This window comes from Neodiprion pinetum, chromosome 7 (genome assembly GCF_021155775.2).
Source record: "Neodiprion pinetum isolate iyNeoPine1 chromosome 7, iyNeoPine1.2, whole genome shotgun sequence".
In the NCBI taxonomy this organism is placed as follows: domain Eukaryota; kingdom Metazoa; phylum Arthropoda; class Insecta; order Hymenoptera; family Diprionidae; genus Neodiprion; species Neodiprion pinetum.
This window is the reverse complement of record NC_060238.1, coordinates 972,550-988,810: the sequence shown is the minus strand read 5'-3', so window position 1 is coordinate 988,810 and position 16,261 is coordinate 972,550. Positions and strand designations below refer to the sequence as shown.

Genomic DNA, 16,261 nt, shown 5'->3' with positions numbered 1-16,261 from the left:
TTCGGAAACTCTTCCCCGGTATTTACTTCCGGTTCTGTTTGCGGTACGAATCCGAGCTAATGACAAACAGAGACAGCTGCCGAGTGCGTAACCAATTGCGTTTCACAAGCCTATAATAACACCATGTACTACATAAAGCTTCGAAAACAAGCCTTTGTGCAGTGTTCAATCCTTGTATGTACGTATGGTACCTACACATACCTATATGTTAGGGCGGTTCATTTTTTGACCAAGTTTTTTTAACGTGCCACTCGAATAATTTGTAACAGATACTGACATTGAGACAAGAGGAAAAAAAAAAATTGTAATACCTGGAGTTGGAAAAATATTTAGAGGTTGCTACCAATTATTGTAATATTTTTTATTCATGTTCATGTCTACACCTTACGGACTTATTATTAGTTCGTTTTCTTCGTATCGTGCTCGAATTAATCATTGTTCGCAAAAATGAATACTGAAAACTAAACAGGGACATTAAGGTGATGCTATACTCTTTATTTCGGTGACAAAAATTGCTATCCAAATTTCTCCGAGACGATTAATCCTTCGGATAAAAGACGAGAACAGCCACTCGCGGAATTGGACCACGATACAAAAAAAATTAAACCAATATATAAATATACAAGTCCGTAAAGTGTATAAATAAAGGTAAATAAATAATAATACAATAATGGTAGCGAGCTCTAAATATTCCTACTACGATGGTTCAATAAAAAAACAAACTTCGCACACCCTGCAGTAAACTTATAATAAACAAAGTGATTTCCGTTATATCCTGCTGACGGTGATTGTTGTCATACACCGTATAAAATCGGCGTGAAATTGTCGTCGTGGCCGCGTTGTAAAATCAAGTCTCCCTTACGGCTAGTCTCACTCTACTCGTCATTGTTCTCTATCGTGGCAGTATAAGATCGAACAAAGAGCTTTTGAAGCTACATATAATGTACGAAGAGAACACGTGCAGCGTGTACAAGAGTCAGTCTCGACGACTGACATGATTCACTACGCACTTTCTTGATCACACGTATTCTTGGGTACGAACATACATACACATATATATGATTTTATTCCCGCGCATGAAAAGCGCAGCACACTTAAAATGTTCGCGAATTAATTTATTTGTTTATTCGCCGGCTGAGATTATCGTCGTCGATGTCGATTGGTCAATCATTCTTTCTTCTACTCTCGTAATTAAATCTACCAACCTATACACTGTACCCGACAATAAATAATAGAAAGGACAATCAATTGGTGCAATAAAATAATATCTAGGACTGCCCGCTTAACGGGAATGAATATTAAAACCTTCGGAGAATAATAAAACGATAATTATTTTTACCCCGGGTGTTGAAATTAGTATTAATTTATTTGTTACAACAACAGAGAGATTATTATCGCAGGATGAACAAAGGCCGAAGAGGTGGAATACGTAGTTATAAACCGAGGTTAAAACCGTACAGTTCTTTGCCTCGTTTACTACATAGGTATAATCCATGTACGCACCGTGAATAACGTTCTATTTCGAATCCCGCGAGGGTAGTAAAAGAACGAAACGGAACGGGGAAACCCCTTCGTCAATCTTACTCGCCAAATAAATAGAAAAAGATGTGCAATATAATATTACACACGCATATAATGGAGTAGTAGCGGCGTCATTATGGTTACACTTTAAGTTACGTGTTTTTTTTTCTTGCGTACGGTGTTGTACGCTACCGAAAGTGCGTGCCGAATGATTCATACGCTATGTATATGTAATATATGTATAATAAATATACATTATAAGCGGTGTTAGGGAAACGTAGTTGTTTAATAGAAGCGGTATAAGTGGTAACGGTACTTCCAGACGAATAAATAAATAAATACGTAAATACACAGACGTCATACCTGCATTATATATACATCTCCGATGACGGACGAATTGTATATATGTATATATATCGCTTGTTTATTTTATATATCCGTATTCCCGGTGCACGGTGTACGCCGAAAAAGTAATGCTTGTAATACATACGTGTATCTATACCTATACCCACGTTGCAATGATGAGTAAATAAATTTCCTGTCCGCCTGCTGTTAAGCGAAAATAAACGGACTTCCCCTGAGTCAGGTTTAATATACATATACATACATGACGGCGCGTGTTGCATAGTATATCAATAGTAAAATTTTCTTTACACATTAATGGCAGCGAACAAAATTAATGAGAAGAGAATTATAGTCAGGAGAATAATGATTTAGTGAATTAATAAAATCACCAGTATCGACGTTAATAACGTTACTGTAATAATGCATGTTTAGGAAAAATCTTTAATTCGCACCTTTTTCAGGATTGTCTAATAACCGGTAAATCTTAATGAAAAAAAAAAAACATCCTGAAATTCTGAAAAGCCGACCTCTTGAAAGTCATTCGTAAATTGTCTAATAATGGTTTTTTCCTGATATTTCGTTACGTTAACGTTGGTTAACTTCAGCCTGCAGCTAATTTTGCAGTGTCGAAAATTGAAAAAACCTGACGAAAATGGAGTAAAATATTACTTTGTACTACGTATATTGTAATTCTATCGATCCAGCAATTGCCTGCTACCTGCTGCTGTTCTGTGTGGTATAGCAGCTGCTGTTGTTGTTGTTGTTTCAAGTACCAACTAACTAGCTACACCGTTCTGAACGCATGTACCTACACCTACAACACGAGGTAGGCGATTATACACACCTCATTAAACAAAGGTAAGCGTGTAAAATGTGTGTATGTACAAAAATCTATTTTTGTACGAAAGAAAAACAATAAAACGACGATATGACAAGAGTATAGGCACATATTATAACGAAACGAATTATGTGAGGTGTTCTTCTTTGAAACGGCAAGGAAACCTAAAAGTATGAAGAGAAACGCATTGAAGTTTATGTTATACATACACGCGTATCTCGTGGTGTTTTTAACCGTTCTAGTTACATGTTTTTCGTTTCCTTCCTCCAAAAGCACCTCCACCTACGCGTTACGAGAAACTACGACGTTGATTCAACGGTGCTAATTTTCGGTATTTAACCACCGAATGAAATTATTATTCGGGTTAGTTAATATGGTCGATGACAGCGTTCAACGCGTACGTCTATATTTATAAGTTCTTCTCGGCGACCAGCGACGGACGAACGAACGGCGACGATGTCGGTTTCCATCGGGGTTGAGATTCTGTAATTTCACTTTTCACATTTCCCACCGTCCCCAAGCATTCTGATTAGTTTGCAAAGTTTAGTCAACCAACAATGAGAATTCTTGGATGGCTGGGCACTGTGAAAAGTGAATTTACAAAATCTCAACCCTGATCAATGAGAGGTTCGTAACTCTTTCAGTCGCAGAAGCCACTATAGCGACACCCTTTTTTTATTTGTCACATTTCTTTTTATATTCCGTGCAAAATGCTGAATTTTCATGCATTTTCATGACTGAATTGCGCGACTGAAATGATTAACGTGGAACAAGTTGGAGTCGTTAAAATTTTTATTTATAAACCACGTTAGCAGGTCCACGCACGCGTGACTATTTCGGGAAATAATTAACACCAGGTGAAGCGATTAGATACACGCATCGACGTGTTCCTTCGATAGTACGGACGCGGATAAGTAAGCATAAAGTGATCGTTCCGTCGGTCCTCGATTACGCAAGAATACGAAACTGCGATTACATTCCATTCCATTCCATTCTACGGTAAGTACAACAACGGGATATATACATATATGCAATTTGAAAGACAACCGCTGGTGAGGAAAATGTTGCAAGTCACTCTCGCTATCTCACTATCTCCCTCCGACAATCTCGATAAAGAAACGACATAGAGCCGCGACCAATAAACGGCGACGGAACGCTGCAGGGAAAACGGACGAGGAGGAGGAGGAGGAGGACGACGAAAGGAAATGAAGCTGAAGTTGGTAACATTATTGTAATGATTAACTTTCCGGATAGAATCGTAACTTTAGCAGTTTCAGGAATGTCAGATATGCAGTAAATCATAATAGGGAAATACATATACACATATCGGCAAAACTTGGTTACTTCAGTCGCTACAAAAAATGAAAAATAGCGATTTTTCCCCTCTATGTTCGTTACTGACTTCAGTCGCTTGAAAGAAAGGGGAGCCGTCGCTCGACGATTGCGTCAATCCGAAGTATGCTGCAATAACGCGGCTTAGGATTAACGGTTAGGAGAAAAAATGCGAAGGCTGCGGGTGTTTAGAGTTAAGATCAGGACAGGTTAGGATACCCTGTGTGAACGTCGAAGACGATGAGGACGATTTTACGCCGGTGAAAGCGAGGAGCATGAGCGACTTGCGCGAACGACGATCGCAGTTTTTTAATTTAATTTCTTTACTTTTTTTTTTGTACTCACGTTGTTCGACGGCAATGTCGCCGAGGAGTTGTTGGCGATACTTGATAGAAAATCATGGCTGCTGACACGAGAACTCTGCGAGGCACCGCTGTCCGTGGAAACGCTCGACGAGCTGTCGTAAAGCGCGTCACTGACGTCCAGCTTCATGGTGTTGAAGGGTTTTTATATCCGAAGTTGATATAATCCAGTGGATAAACGAAAGATGCAGATGCGATTCTGAAACGGAGATAAGTCGTCGTCTTTTTCGTATTTTCGAAACAAATGAATGTTCGGCGGTGAAAACCCAGCACAATAAATCGGGACGTTCCGAAACTAACTTCAGTTTGATAATTTCCCTCTATTTTTCACGATATGTATTACATACATCGAACGGTTAAGAAATCACAAAAGAGAAAAACAAGTTGGGCGTCTCACCGCTGCTTCACGCCAGTAAAGTTCTCCGTATTTACAATTATCGTAGAGAAAACTGCCAGTCCTCTATTTAGTTCACGTGTAATATTAACTCACGAAATAAGAAACAACGACGTAACGGTTATCTATTCGTCGATCGCCTCGTGGTTGTTTCTCTTAATGCGCGAGCGCGAGGCCTTAACTCTGAGTAATTCGAGTTCTCGACGTTCTCGTATTCTTCTTCGACGAGTTGTTCGTGTTAACGCGAGCGAGCGAGGAGGATGACTCACCCCGCGGGGGAATACCTTGGCCCGAAGCACTGGAGGACGAAGGGGGAAGGAGGGGAGAGGCGTGAGCCGAATGATGTCATTCGTTATTCCCGTCCGGATACAACCCGTGTCCGCCAATCAGGGGCCACCGTTATCGAGTGACGTCATCGCCGCCGTGGAACCAGCCGAGGCAGTAGCGTAACGCGACAACTAGGGCCCCCCCACACCCACCCGCCCTGCTGCTACGACGATTATTTTATTACGCTTTTTTCTTTTTTCGTCAATATTTAATTCGCTCCGCCTACCCATATATAATTCGTTGAACTATTAGGGCTGCCGAGAAATGAGAGAAAGCAGATAAACATATATTCTGCGAACCAAGGAGTACGTTTCTTATTTATGCACTTTTGTTCTTGAAATGCGTGTATAGAGGCCGATCGGAAGGGGGGGGGGGGCAGAGTAGGAAGATCAGTGTTTCGTTTTCAAGTTTTTATCATATCTTAACCATGCGACGTGCGTACCTATTACGTACGTTATTAGACATTGAAAGCTGTGACTGCGGCTGTGAAAATTAAAAAAAAAAAAAAGTATATTACAAGCATTATGACTTTTCTCTCGTCGAAATTAGAATTCCGCGTAATCTCTGTCGTTGGAACTTAGACTTAGAGATTATTCCGTAACCCAAAGTCCTCACTAGACGGCGGATAAAGATTATACCTAGACAATACGAACGTTCGTATGCGATATTCATGTAACCGGAGAGAAGTGAGGTGGCGGATCAGGAGAAGAAGGGAGCTTTGGGATAGCCGCGGAGACTCCCGTGACGTCACGATGAAATGAAACTTTAAACGAGATCGAGAACGAACGAGGTGGAAGTGGAGAAATAAGAAGAGGAAGACTAGAGCGCTTCCGAGTATTTCCGGTGACTCATGCACATGGCTAAGTATACGTAGCCTGGTGGGATCGCGTGGGTGAAGTTTGGTCGGCGGGGGGGGAAGTCGATTGTCGGTCGGTATCAAACGAGAACCTGCCATGACTCACCGTTAAACTCCGTGTGCCCACTAACTTGGACATGCGTGCGAAAATTCGGGGTAATCAATGCTCTATTATCGAGGAAATTCCGAGAATTTTACACTATGCTTACACCCTGAAGACGGCGTTCACATATGTAGCTAGGTACGATAATTGTTGGACGCGTATTTAATTCCTTACGCTTGTTATTATGGCGTGGGTAGGTATAATATACGCTGAATTGATAACTCTGTCACGAAAAAGCGGAGTATAGTGACATGTAACCATTGACGAGAGGATCGAAAATTTCGAACGGATTGTAGAATTATTCAATTAAGGAAAAATCGTTTTGTTAATAGGAGGGAAAGATGAATAAAGTAAAAATATGTACGGTGTAAGCCTTCTTTTTTCGATTACGCAATCTGTGTACACAGGCGGTTTATCTGCCTATATCTGATTACTATACACATGCATGAGATATGCGTTATAATTAAATATCAATCGGGATTCACCGCGTCATGCATGCAGGTAAACACAGCGCGTTTTTGTATATTCAGTACATCATGCATAAAATTAAAAATAATATCCTATTATCATAAGAACAATGGTAGCTTGTGAACTGTAATCCGGTCATGAGATTGTTTTTCGTCTTTTTCTTCCTCCGATCTTTACCGCTAGTACAAAGGATTGACACACATCGGTTACTATTTTACATTTCACTATTTTTCGTTTTCCATTGATTAATTGGCGTCCACCTGTACAGGCAGGTATAAGGCATACTTGTACGTATGTTAATACATAAGAGACAACGATTGCGGCTGTGACATTCACCTAGATTGCTTTCGGAATATAATTACACGTGGTGCGTTCAAGAGGTAAAAAAAAAAAAATAAATAATACGCTTAGTATACGTGATGTATACAGGTACATGGAAACTTGACTTGATCGCGCAGCAGCAGCAGTGGCATCAACTATGGGTATCGAAATTGGCAGTTGTTAACCCTGAGCTAGCTCACAGTAATACACATTTATCAACTCCGCATCCTTCTAACCAAGGACGGTACAATAGCACCATATCTGGGTATCGGACCGGCATGGCAGGTTGAAACAACGTAGGTATAGACCATGCGTTTGTGGCGCGTATTTGCACCTCGGCTACGACGCGATGCATGGAATGTGGCATTGATGCCTACGTAAATACTCTACACGTGCACGTGCTTGTTTTTCTTCAATCTCGATCAATTCGCAGCAGCATTTCTTTAATAATTACATTTCCGCAGATTTATTTCACAATCATGTCTACGTATATACGTTGTACGTACGCGTTTTACGTGGAATTGCGTTGTACCACGTGCAATATGCGAACCTATCAGCCTGTAATGATTTAGATTACGATGTTCATCAAACGACTTCCCAGTGGCTCACTATTTTTTTGGCATCATCAAAACTGAAGCAAGCATTTTTTTATGTGGAAATTTCACATGTCTATGATCAACATATCGCGTACTTGACTTTTGTCCATGCGTACTTGCGTCTCTAGTCATTGGCACATAAGATTTGCTTGGAAAGAAAACTGGTTCCAATTTCGATTCCAAACAAAAACAAAAAAAAAAAAAACGGCCTTTATTACTGTACAAACATAGTTTTGTCCATTTCGAATGCTGGCAAGCTGCAGAAATTGCACATTTTTTCCCGCAAGCGTCCAACTATCATACTTACACAGACTCAAAGCGTGTAGATATATGTTTTTTCTCATTCAACACAGTAGTCATCATCCATTTAATCGTTCGAACTATGCTGTTTTTATTGATTCACAAGGACTGTATGACCATATTTTCACCCCCATACTATTAGGGGCGAAGGTAGCGCGGCATCGCCGCTGTCGCGCCCTCTGACGTTATTTTTAAATCTAGTTATTGATGACGAAAGCATGTCGGCAATGTGTCCGCTTTTTGCATCAGCGGTGTAATCTACTGTCGGTAAGAAGTATAAACATAGATCGTTTATCGACATGAATTTATTGTCCGAACACCTCAATGATTAGTCCCAAAAATCTGCTCCTCGTAAATAGGGTCAGGCTTCGCTCTGCTATACAAGAAATTTAAAAAAATTGTCACTTCACTGAATTTCGGCGATGATTCGATTACATTAATTAATAAAAATAACACTCTCCTGTTTTCTCCAACGCGTATACCTGAGCGAGCATTAAATCAAGTGGCAAGGTATACAATATTGCGAGTGTTTTTTTTTTTTTTCCTAGGGGCGTAGCGAGAAGTAAAAGAGAAATGTGAGGAAGCGTCGGACTCGCCTCTCCGAACCACTCGTTCCGGGAGCAGCCTAGAGCTGAAAGTCCGTAAGCATCGTCAGCCCGCAGAGCAGTCGACGTAGTCCGTGTCAGTCGGTGTCAGTTCGCCGCTGCCAGCCAGGCGTAGGGGGCATGAGCAATGGCGCGTGTTGCGTGTGACTCTCGTCGATCCGAAGGCACGAATTACGACGATTGTTATTCGAGAACGTAACCAGTACAGCGGTACGCGTAAACGACGACGTCGCGAGACCGAATTGCACTGGCATACGTTCGCATACGTTAGCCGACAAGCTGCCGCGCAACTCGTTCTAATTCCTCTTCAAATGGGGGTTTTGAATTCATTCCAAGTTACGCTTTACTACGAACGTCGAGTCGAGTGCGACCCAGAGACGATCATCTCCGATCATCGACGTCATTGTTTACCATTGAGACATTGAGAGAAAGATAGAGAGAGAGAGAGAGCGAGAGGGGGAAGATTGCGTCTCTACGCACGCAAATTTCTCACACACTCACACCAAGATCCCGGATGATCTAGAAGTTATCCAAAATGGCTTCCACCGATCTATCGTTCGGTAAAACAAAACAAAATGCAAACACGGAGAATCAATCGTTAATTTGAAAAACGAAACAACGATCGAATAACATATAACTTTATCGTATGAAAATTGAATAAGCGTATATCGATTGCGAGGAAATTTTCGTAAACAAAAATTATGTATATATAACTAACAATGAGCGTCGATCTGTTTGTTTCTATGTGAGATAAACAAGTTGAAAAAATTCACAACTATCTTACTTTTTCTCGTCGAATCATCGGTCTTTCTAGATTAATTTATTCTGCAGATGCCGTTTTCTTCATTCACCGTAATTTGTAGGTTCTATACCGGCGTTCTATAGAGAAGTTTACGAAAAGTGTTCACCGTCCGGAGGAAACGTCGAGAGGGAAGTGTTCAAGTCGCTACTCGTTAAATCTCAACTCAGCAGCTCTATACTCAGCCAGGTTCGTTGACAAGTTTCGTCCGTACACGTCCTCGTTAAAAGCCTACTTCTGTTCGTACACGCATCTACGAGCTAAAAATTTTCAAAAGTACCGTTCGTCGTTCGTTCGTCATCGTCACGAGCCAAGTCCGTCATAGCTGTAATCCCTCCACGTCCCCCCCTTTCCACGCATGCAGCGCGCGCTGTCACCGATCAATTTCACGTGGCTTGCGTATGGACTGATGACATTTTAATTACCTTTTGTTTCTTATCACAGCAGTTTTATAATTATTTTTTTTATTTACTGAAGGAACAACGCAAGATATAGTATATTGTGTAATGAGGAGGCAAACTCGGTCTTTTCGGGCTGAAGACGAATATTGCAAATACGCGAGGCTTTTCGCTTTCGAGAGATTCTTTACATGACATGAGCATGTTACGCGTTTTTTCACGAAGCACGAAATTGAGGTTAGGGTAGCGTGATGTCAGGTCTTTTCGTGAGTACGCATGCGCGGAGTACAGAAAATACTACTTTTAACTTCTAGACTTACTCGACCGTCATAAAAACGGGTACTTTGATATATAGATAACGATGCAGACTGCATGTATGATTTTTGAGGAAACTAAGAATGAGCGAAAGAAAAATCGAGTGGACCATTACAGAAATAGATGATAATAAAAGGTGGGATGACGATGATGACGGATAATTGATTGAAAATGAGAATAGTGTAACAGAAAATTATTGAATAATGCTCTTCGTCTACTTCTTATTTAGCATTATTCCTAGCTATCTAAGCTTATCATGGTACTAAAGAGAGCATCACTGGTAGTATTATCACATGGCGGAGTGGCGTTATCGCTGTGTAACATTCCAGTTGTTGATAATGGTCGTTTGACGCCCCTTGTTACACATTGCTCTCTTTCTCGCTTTAATACTATCGCAAGTAATTTTTCTTGTTATTTTTGTTAATATATGTATTATCGTTGTTCAACAATCCGTATTATCGTAATTAGATAACATTTTTCTCGTTCCTGCAAACAGAGCCGTTTTGTTATTAATCTGAATATTAATCTGCCACGAACGATTTTAATGCTGCTGTATAGTATATGTGGATAAATGTTTGAACAGAACAATATTATTGCCGTTGAAGAAAGCCACAAAGCCAACCAAAAAGCATACCCTTTACATCCCTAATCACATTTTCTTGTTCTCCATTAATTAGATGAAAGATGTAGACTGTAGAAGGAGAAAAAAATATATATTCTGAAAATTAATTTTTCACCACTCCTTTTTGCAAGCTCAGAATCTGGTCCAACGTATTATAATTAATTATAAAGACTATTGACATGTGTAAAACATATTTTTATCTCATAAGAAAAATATTTTGCGTATAATTGTTTGCTGTATTACAATGATGTTAAAGGAAAAATGATCTGAAACTCGTGAATTCCTTGAACACACATACTCGTGTGAATGTATTTCAAAACCAGTTATTCCACAAATAAACCAACGAGGAAAGTGTTTGGCCATCGTACCAAAATAATCATCCTTGGTAAACACAAGAGTCCGTTAAGTATCTTCATTCTTTAATCATATATATATAGTCTCGCGATCACTAAAACTGATTGTGTAATTAGATATAATGATTTGATAAATTCGTTTTTTTCTAAAAAAATATTTGAAGATCATGCTTAACATGGCTTGAGAATGAGCAACAAGACAGGATAACAGAGCTCCTTGTTTTACTGCTGATACCTAACATCGTTGCGAGCAGTAGAAAATAGTAAATTGCTTCTTCTTTTCCCTTCCTTCTCTATCTATCCATCCATCAATCATTCCTGTTCTTAGCTTGGTCTAGTCTTTTTCCTCTGCCTCTCTTCCCAATGCCAACGATAAAAAGAGATCCCCTCAAAAGAAAAATTTGTCGATGCCCCGAGTAACTGGTACTTGGTGTCAGTAACAATAAGGTCAACGTATCTGTCATGCCCCTCATAAATTATTATTACATATAATGTATGTTGACACCAATAGTCAACAGCAGTACATCACCTGTTGCTTCAGGCTCGGGCTTGTTCTATCCGGTAAATCCAGTTTAATAAACTTAAAATCGATTCAAAAGTTTATCACTCTCGGTCTTCCCTTTATTTTTCCTGCTTCTGTTATATTAGTCTAGTTATCATCACTGTTTTCGTTCAGCGCAAAATATATCATACGGTAATTTTCTAACATTTTTGTTCTGTCTATCTGCTCTACTTCTAATTTGGTAATTTGGTGTTAATGAGTTTAAGTACCTCGTTTACCACTCATCGTAACATCTTTGAAACGGGGATAGAATTCAAGTTTATTGGAATAGATTGCCTTGATCCACAAATTTGCAAATTATCTCAAACTTTATTACAGTGCGATTTTGTTTCATCGCGCCACAATTACTCCTGAAATTACACACTTTGATATATTTTGACCAGATGACATCGAACGAAATGTCTAATACGTAATGTGTCGCAACTGTCAGGATTGATCTATCATCAATGTATCGATGGGCATGCAGACAAAAAAGTATAAAGATAAAAATTTTAAACAAATATCCCCCTTAATGTGTCGTTAATTTGGTATTTTTCACAGATTTGGGAGCTCGTGGATAGCAAAACTGGGTATTTAACAAGAAGTGGCCTCTACAAAGGTTTGGCATTGGTAGCTTTCGCTCAACAGGGTAAACAGCCGAGTGATAAGCTCTTGGAAATATCTGAATCTCAAGGTCTGGTTGAAATTTTGTTTGCCTTTCCCGTTTCCTGGTGATAAATTTTCTCTTATCTGTATGAACTTGAGACAACGGAAATGTTCTCGAAGTCCTTCCCTTCAGTGGTCAGCAATGATTGTTTAACAAAAACTCATATGAAGCAATTTAGGAGACACAGAGAGCCTCCTCGAGTTTGTAAAAGAAGAAAACATTGACACATCTGTTTCAATTTTAAAATAGAATTGCCGGTACCTGTTCTCGGAGATCTGACCGAAGTTGTTCTCTTGGCTCAAAGGATGCACAAGGGATCAAACCCGTCTAAACTGAATCTCACCTACACTGACATATGCAATCTAGATACTATTGAAGTGAATTTGGTACCCGAGAAGAAGGGGATATTCCTTAAGCACGTCGAATATCAAGTGACAAGTAAGGTACGATACTAAATAAAATTAGCTGGCGCGATGTTTTCATTCTAAAGTTGTAATGCGTACACTTCTCAGTGGCTTTATTATGTTTTCTTGCTCTACCATTTACAGAGGTTCAATTCTGTCGTCTACAGACGTTACAACGACTTTGTTTCCCTGCACGAACTTCTGCTAGCACGGTTTCCTTACAGGCTGATACCCAAGCTTCCACCAAAGAAAATAGTCGGAGGTGAGAGAGAAAGAGAGAGCTAATACAATCATGGAGGCACTCTCCTTGAGATGTAATGTTAGTCTAAGTCCATTTGTATTTCAGCCGATTCTCAATTCCTCGAAGAACGGAGACGTTCGTTACTGAGATTCTTGACGTTAATAGCGCGCCACCCATCGGTGAGCAAGGACCCGATAGTCCAATTTTTCTTCACATTTACCGGGGAAGAGACTCAGCATAAGATTCGTGAGGTGTTTAGGCGGGTTCCGGATGAGTTTGCGACCTCGGAATTGTCCAGTCAAGCCAAAGAACTCGTACCCCCTGAGACGCTTACAGAATTTGCAAATAGCAGAGATCAGATACGCGTCATATTGTCGGGGATATCGAGACTAAAGAACATTGCCGACTGTTTGGCGATCAGGTCTCACGGATATGCCGTGGATATGGCCGAGCTTGGAACACAACTCAACAACTTGGCCAACGAACCTCACGGCACAAGTGCCTGGGCGACGGGTGGATCAACGATTTGGAACGATATGAAGAAAGGATTCCACGTCATTTCAAAGTGAGAGAGTCAAAAGCATTGGCAAAAATAATTATCCACCATTTTAACTTCGAGAAAAACGGTTCAACGATGGCCCATTATTTTCAGAGAGTTCAGTCTACTTTCTACCAGAGCGTTACAGCAGGCTGTGATTGAGGAAAGCATGGTCTGCGAGAGGCTCAATTTGCTCCTTGATATTTTGATTGCGCATAGAGTTTTGTGCGAGCGACACGAGCGAGGAGTCAGTGCGGATCACCAGAGAGCCCTGTCGACTATGCTGTCTCTGAAGAAGCGACAAATGCAGGGCGTTATTCGTGGAACAGATGTAAGAAGTTTGAGTTTTCTGTTTCGACTGCTGAAGACACTGCCGTTCCAACTACTACAACAATTTATGTACGATTCTGAATAATTTCAGGCTGACACGGTCGAACATCTGGAAAATAAAATGGTGGCTCAAGAAACTGTGATTGCAAATGTCGAGTTGAGAAACGCCTTCTCACTTCACTGTTTACACATGGAAACGCAGCTGGTTCACGCCCACTTGGAAATTCTTGCCACAGTTCTACAGAGTCTCGTAAGCGTGCAGATACGCGGACATTCCGAAGTAAGTTGATCTGACTTTTTGTGAATGCTAATCCCTGGATGACCGTGTTTGGTAACTGAATAAGATTGCAATAAGCCACAAATGTAACACTGATAATTTTCTTGTGCGTTCACTCAGAGGATAATTTACTATGGAAATAGGTAAGATGTTACCTAATTACGCGTTTTAAACGCGTCGCGAGTTATTTGCTTAATTATATTGACGGCTGAAACAAACTATGGACAGTTTTAATTATGGTGAAAATATTTCCTTACAGCTTACGGAAGTCTGGAAATTGATTGAGCCAACGATAACAAAATGTTTACCAGAAAAATCAGCTGGCAGTTCAAACGGAGTGTCATAGCATTAATATTATTTCAGCATCGTTGGGGGGGGGTAAGATAATTTAAATATAGATATTACTGACTTGAGATACTCCATTATTATTATTTTTTTTGTTATTTAATTCAATTCTCATATTCTTTACCATATTTAATTAATTCTTTCAACTATTATTTGTTCATCGCAGGACAGAAGTGTAAAGTAATATTTTAAGTCACGCGTTACGTTATTTTATAGCAGTTCGTGTTCAAAGAAACTCGTGGCAGTTATACATATTTTTTGGTATATGTATATATACTTAGCAAAGTCTTTAACTGTCCAATTCGAATCGCAAGTGACAATCCTGATATTATTAACGTTTTGTGCAATAACTACAATATACTGTACATGCAATGTACCTGGTCGAAAATTCAATGCATAATTAGAGTGGTAGTTCTAGGTGTACGCAAAAGTTTTTAAAGGTATACATAATTAATTTCTCATCTTTTGCTAAATCTTGCAAAATCAAGACGATTTGGAAAAGAACGGTAAATAGATCGAATTTATGTAAATTCAATCATTGTCTGAATACAGAAGATTAGAAACTTAGATGCAAGTCATTCAAGGTATAATGTATGTAATAGTGATTCGATTATGCAACATGCAAAATGTACAAATAGAATGAGACAAAAGTGGTTGAATGCATGTTTTAAATTCGAAGCCTAGAATACTCTGGGGGGATACGGAAGCTAGTAATTATTATTACAGAGATTGTTGAAAAAAAAGGTTGAATTGCCCTGCCTTTAGACATACACATCATATACTCATCGATAACTGAATTATTGTCGGATATTTTATTCTAATTTAATTTTCTCATAGCTCAAACTGAAAAAAAAAACATTCCTTGTTGTGTACTTAAATATATTTTATAATCGTTGATTCAGAGGGTTATTTTTATAGGTGTCAAGTTATTATTACTATCATTACTATACGTAAAGTTAAAATCGTGTCAGCTATTTGAATTCATGGCATAAGATTATTATTCATGATATAATTTATAATTTGTAATTTATATAAAGATGATCAATATAATTGCATATGTGCAAGCAATAATATGTATATACGTTAAATATTGATAATATTCTGATTTATTTTTACGCGTGTCGTGATAATAATTTTGTGCTCAGGTTTATTATTTCTCTTATATTTTTTAACATTCCGTACAACCCTTATCAAAAAAAAAAGTCACTCCGGATGACTTTTTGGACCAAGTTATACATTTAAACGATCTCTGACTAAAACTTGAACCCCTTCAAACCTCAATGCTGGTACGAAAGTGATGCAAAAGCTCATGTATTCGAATGTTTGTTTTTTTTCTCGGCGCAATATTTTTGCAAGTTTAGCCATAAGGCATGCAAACGTAATTCAAGATACCGTTTCGAGAAACAGGAGAGGTAAGAAGTTAAAAAAAAAAACAGTGACTCAACGCCTTGGATAAATATTGCAAAACATTTGTGAATATCTGCTAAGTATTGTTAAATTAGAAGAATACTGTGACTACCTTATGTTGTATGTTTGTTCATCCACGCATCGTTGAGTCCAGCGGTATAGAGATTGGCCGTGTTTCGGGAGCTTTTCATGTTCAAAATTCGCAGTAATCTGACGATAAATAATTTTTAGTTATTATTTAGATTGTACTAAGTAGCAGAAATATAATAAATCAGAATTCAAATTACCACCGAAAATTATTTTACCGAATCGAGACACGAAAAAATAGGCCCGCAGTTTCATAGATCAGATGATTTACGTTTTCCTAATTGAAATGATATGCGTGAATACTTACCAAATATGTGTGTACGATACTTTCTGTCGCGACGCTCAGCTTCTAGCACATGAACTTGGACGCGAAAGATAATTTTTTCCACCGATGGATGAGTGTTTACGAGCTTTAAAAATCAAAAGAATTCAATCGTCAAACTGTAACGCGTCGAATAAGGGAAGATGTAACGGTTTTTTGGAAACAATTGAAAATCGGCGGTGAAGAGCGAGCGTCTCGCTGCGCCTCTTGCGGCCGTAAATTGTACGGTTGGCAGGCCTGTCGGTAC

General features: G+C 39.2%; 2 protein-coding genes across 6 annotated transcripts in view; one reads left to right on the top strand and one right to left on the bottom strand.

The window, feature by feature from the left end:
* The window catches only part of kay (transcription factor kayak), a 28,604-nt gene extending 23,555 nt beyond the window's left edge, over positions 1-5,049 (bottom strand). Inside the window, exons 1-2 of the mRNA XM_046636372.2 lie at positions 4,796-5,049; positions 4,382-4,597 (exon numbers count right to left, since the gene is read on the bottom strand). Coding sequence (XP_046492328.1) covers positions 4,382-4,528 — 147 coding nt within the window. The 5' untranslated portion in view covers positions 4,529-4,597; positions 4,796-5,049. The remainder of the gene's footprint in view (positions 1-4,381; positions 4,598-4,795) is intronic.
* A 3,389-nt stretch (positions 5,050-8,438) lies between these two features.
* On the top strand, positions 8,439-15,891 carry LOC124223934 (sorting nexin-8). Of its 5 annotated transcripts, XM_046636361.2 has the most exons (10): positions 8,439-8,928; positions 9,232-9,356; positions 11,958-12,090; positions 12,313-12,506; positions 12,612-12,729; positions 12,814-13,273; positions 13,361-13,577; positions 13,668-13,856; positions 13,974-13,996; positions 14,113-15,891. In XM_046636361.2, the coding sequence occupies exons 1-10, from the start codon at positions 8,904-8,906 to the stop codon at positions 14,132-14,134; spliced, it is 1,506 nt and encodes a 501-aa protein (XP_046492317.1). In that variant the 5' UTR covers positions 8,439-8,903; the 3' UTR covers positions 14,135-15,891. The 5 variants fall into 5 exon arrangements, with proteins under 5 accessions (XP_046492317.1, XP_046492316.1, XP_046492319.1 ...); XM_046636360.2 differs by lacking the exon at positions 13,974-13,996 and having other exon boundaries at positions 8,441-8,928; XM_046636363.2 differs by lacking the exons at positions 8,439-8,928; positions 9,232-9,356; positions 13,974-13,996 and adding an exon at positions 10,759-10,887.
* Positions 15,892-16,261: the final 370 nt, after the last annotated feature.